This window comes from Lupinus angustifolius, chromosome LG06, assembly GCF_001865875.1.
Source record: "Lupinus angustifolius cultivar Tanjil chromosome LG06, LupAngTanjil_v1.0, whole genome shotgun sequence".
NCBI lineage: Eukaryota > Viridiplantae > Streptophyta > Magnoliopsida > Fabales > Fabaceae > Lupinus > Lupinus angustifolius.
In genome coordinates this window covers 9431695-9432876 of record NC_032014.1, presented here as the reverse complement: position 1 = coordinate 9432876, position 1182 = coordinate 9431695, and the positions used below count along the sequence as shown (strand labels likewise).

At 37.1% G+C, this 1182-nt stretch overlaps 1 protein-coding gene across 1 annotated transcript; it reads right to left on the bottom strand.

Moving 5' to 3' along the window:
• LOC109350435 lies at positions 628–1121 on the bottom strand. Its single transcript, XM_019591672.1, has 2 exons — positions 752–1121; positions 628–638 (listed from the first exon to the last, which is right to left on the bottom strand). Exons 1-2 carry the CDS (start codon positions 1119–1121, stop codon positions 628–630), a joined length of 381 nt encoding a protein of 126 aa, XP_019447217.1.

Here is a 1182-nt window from a genome sequence, read left to right as displayed (position 1 = left end):
AAATGCCATGTTGGACATACCCATTCGCATAAAAGATGTCATTATTATAAATTGAACAAACACCTTTATTAAATATAAGACGATAATCATGAGTATCCAACATCGAAATTGAAATAATGTTCGAAACAAAATTAGGAACATAATAGCAATTTTCCAAGACTAGTACATTGCCAGTCGGCATTATTAATGAGACTAATCCTATAGCCTTGGTTGCAACACTTGCTCCATTCCCTACTTGGAGATTGATTTCTCCCTTCTTCAACCATCTAGTTATTTGTAGTCCCTGCAATGAATTGTAGATGTTAAAACTACTACCAGTATCTAATACCCATATTGAATAATTTGTAACAGTTAAGGAAATCATGAAAACATTTTTCATTAATATCTCACCTTGTTTCTTTTCTTTCAAAGAATCAAGATATTTGCGGCAATTTCTCTTCCAGTGTCCCTTCTCCTTACAGAAGAAGCATTCAGCATTGCTTTGGTCAACACCACCTTTCTTGTCCTTAGGTTTGGTCACACCACCTTTAGGGACGAAAGGCTTCTTTTTGGACATACTGTTCCATTTGCCCTTTTTTCTTGTTCGACTTTCCAACTACCAAGACAGATCCTTGGTTCTTTCCAGAGTCAATCTGATTCTGATAGTCAACTAACATATTTAGCATCTCATGCAAGTCACAGTCCATCTTATTCATGTTAAAATTAACAATGAATGGTGAGAACGATTCAGGAAGTGACTGTAGAATCAAACCTTGGGATAACTCCTTCCTAAGTTTGTAGCCCAACTTCTCAAGTTGTACCATAAGACTAATCATCTTCAGAACATAAAGTCCTACCTGAGCATTCACATTCAACATAGACCTGAATAGAGTCTTAGACAACTGATATCTAGTTGTCCTACTCTGTGTACCATACATCTTAAGATGTGCAATGATGTCAGTTGGGTCCATATCCTCATGCTGCCTCTGGAGTTCAGAACTCATTGATGCTAGGATGAGACATTTTGTACTCATAAGATCCTCTAAGTACTTCTTATAAGCACTGATTGTTTCAGTATCATCATTATTGCTTGGTTCAGGCACATGAGGCTTATCGATCACATCAATAAGCTTCTCATGCATGAGAACAATTCTCAGAGTTTGGTACCCATCATGAAAGTTGTCACCGGCCAACTTTCCATCA

Excerpts from the sequence above, each read along its gene's own strand:
- LOC109350435 (XM_019591672.1), bottom strand. The coding sequence starts at position 1,121 with ATGCATGAGAAGCTTATTGATGTGATCGATAAGCCTCATGTGCCTGAA.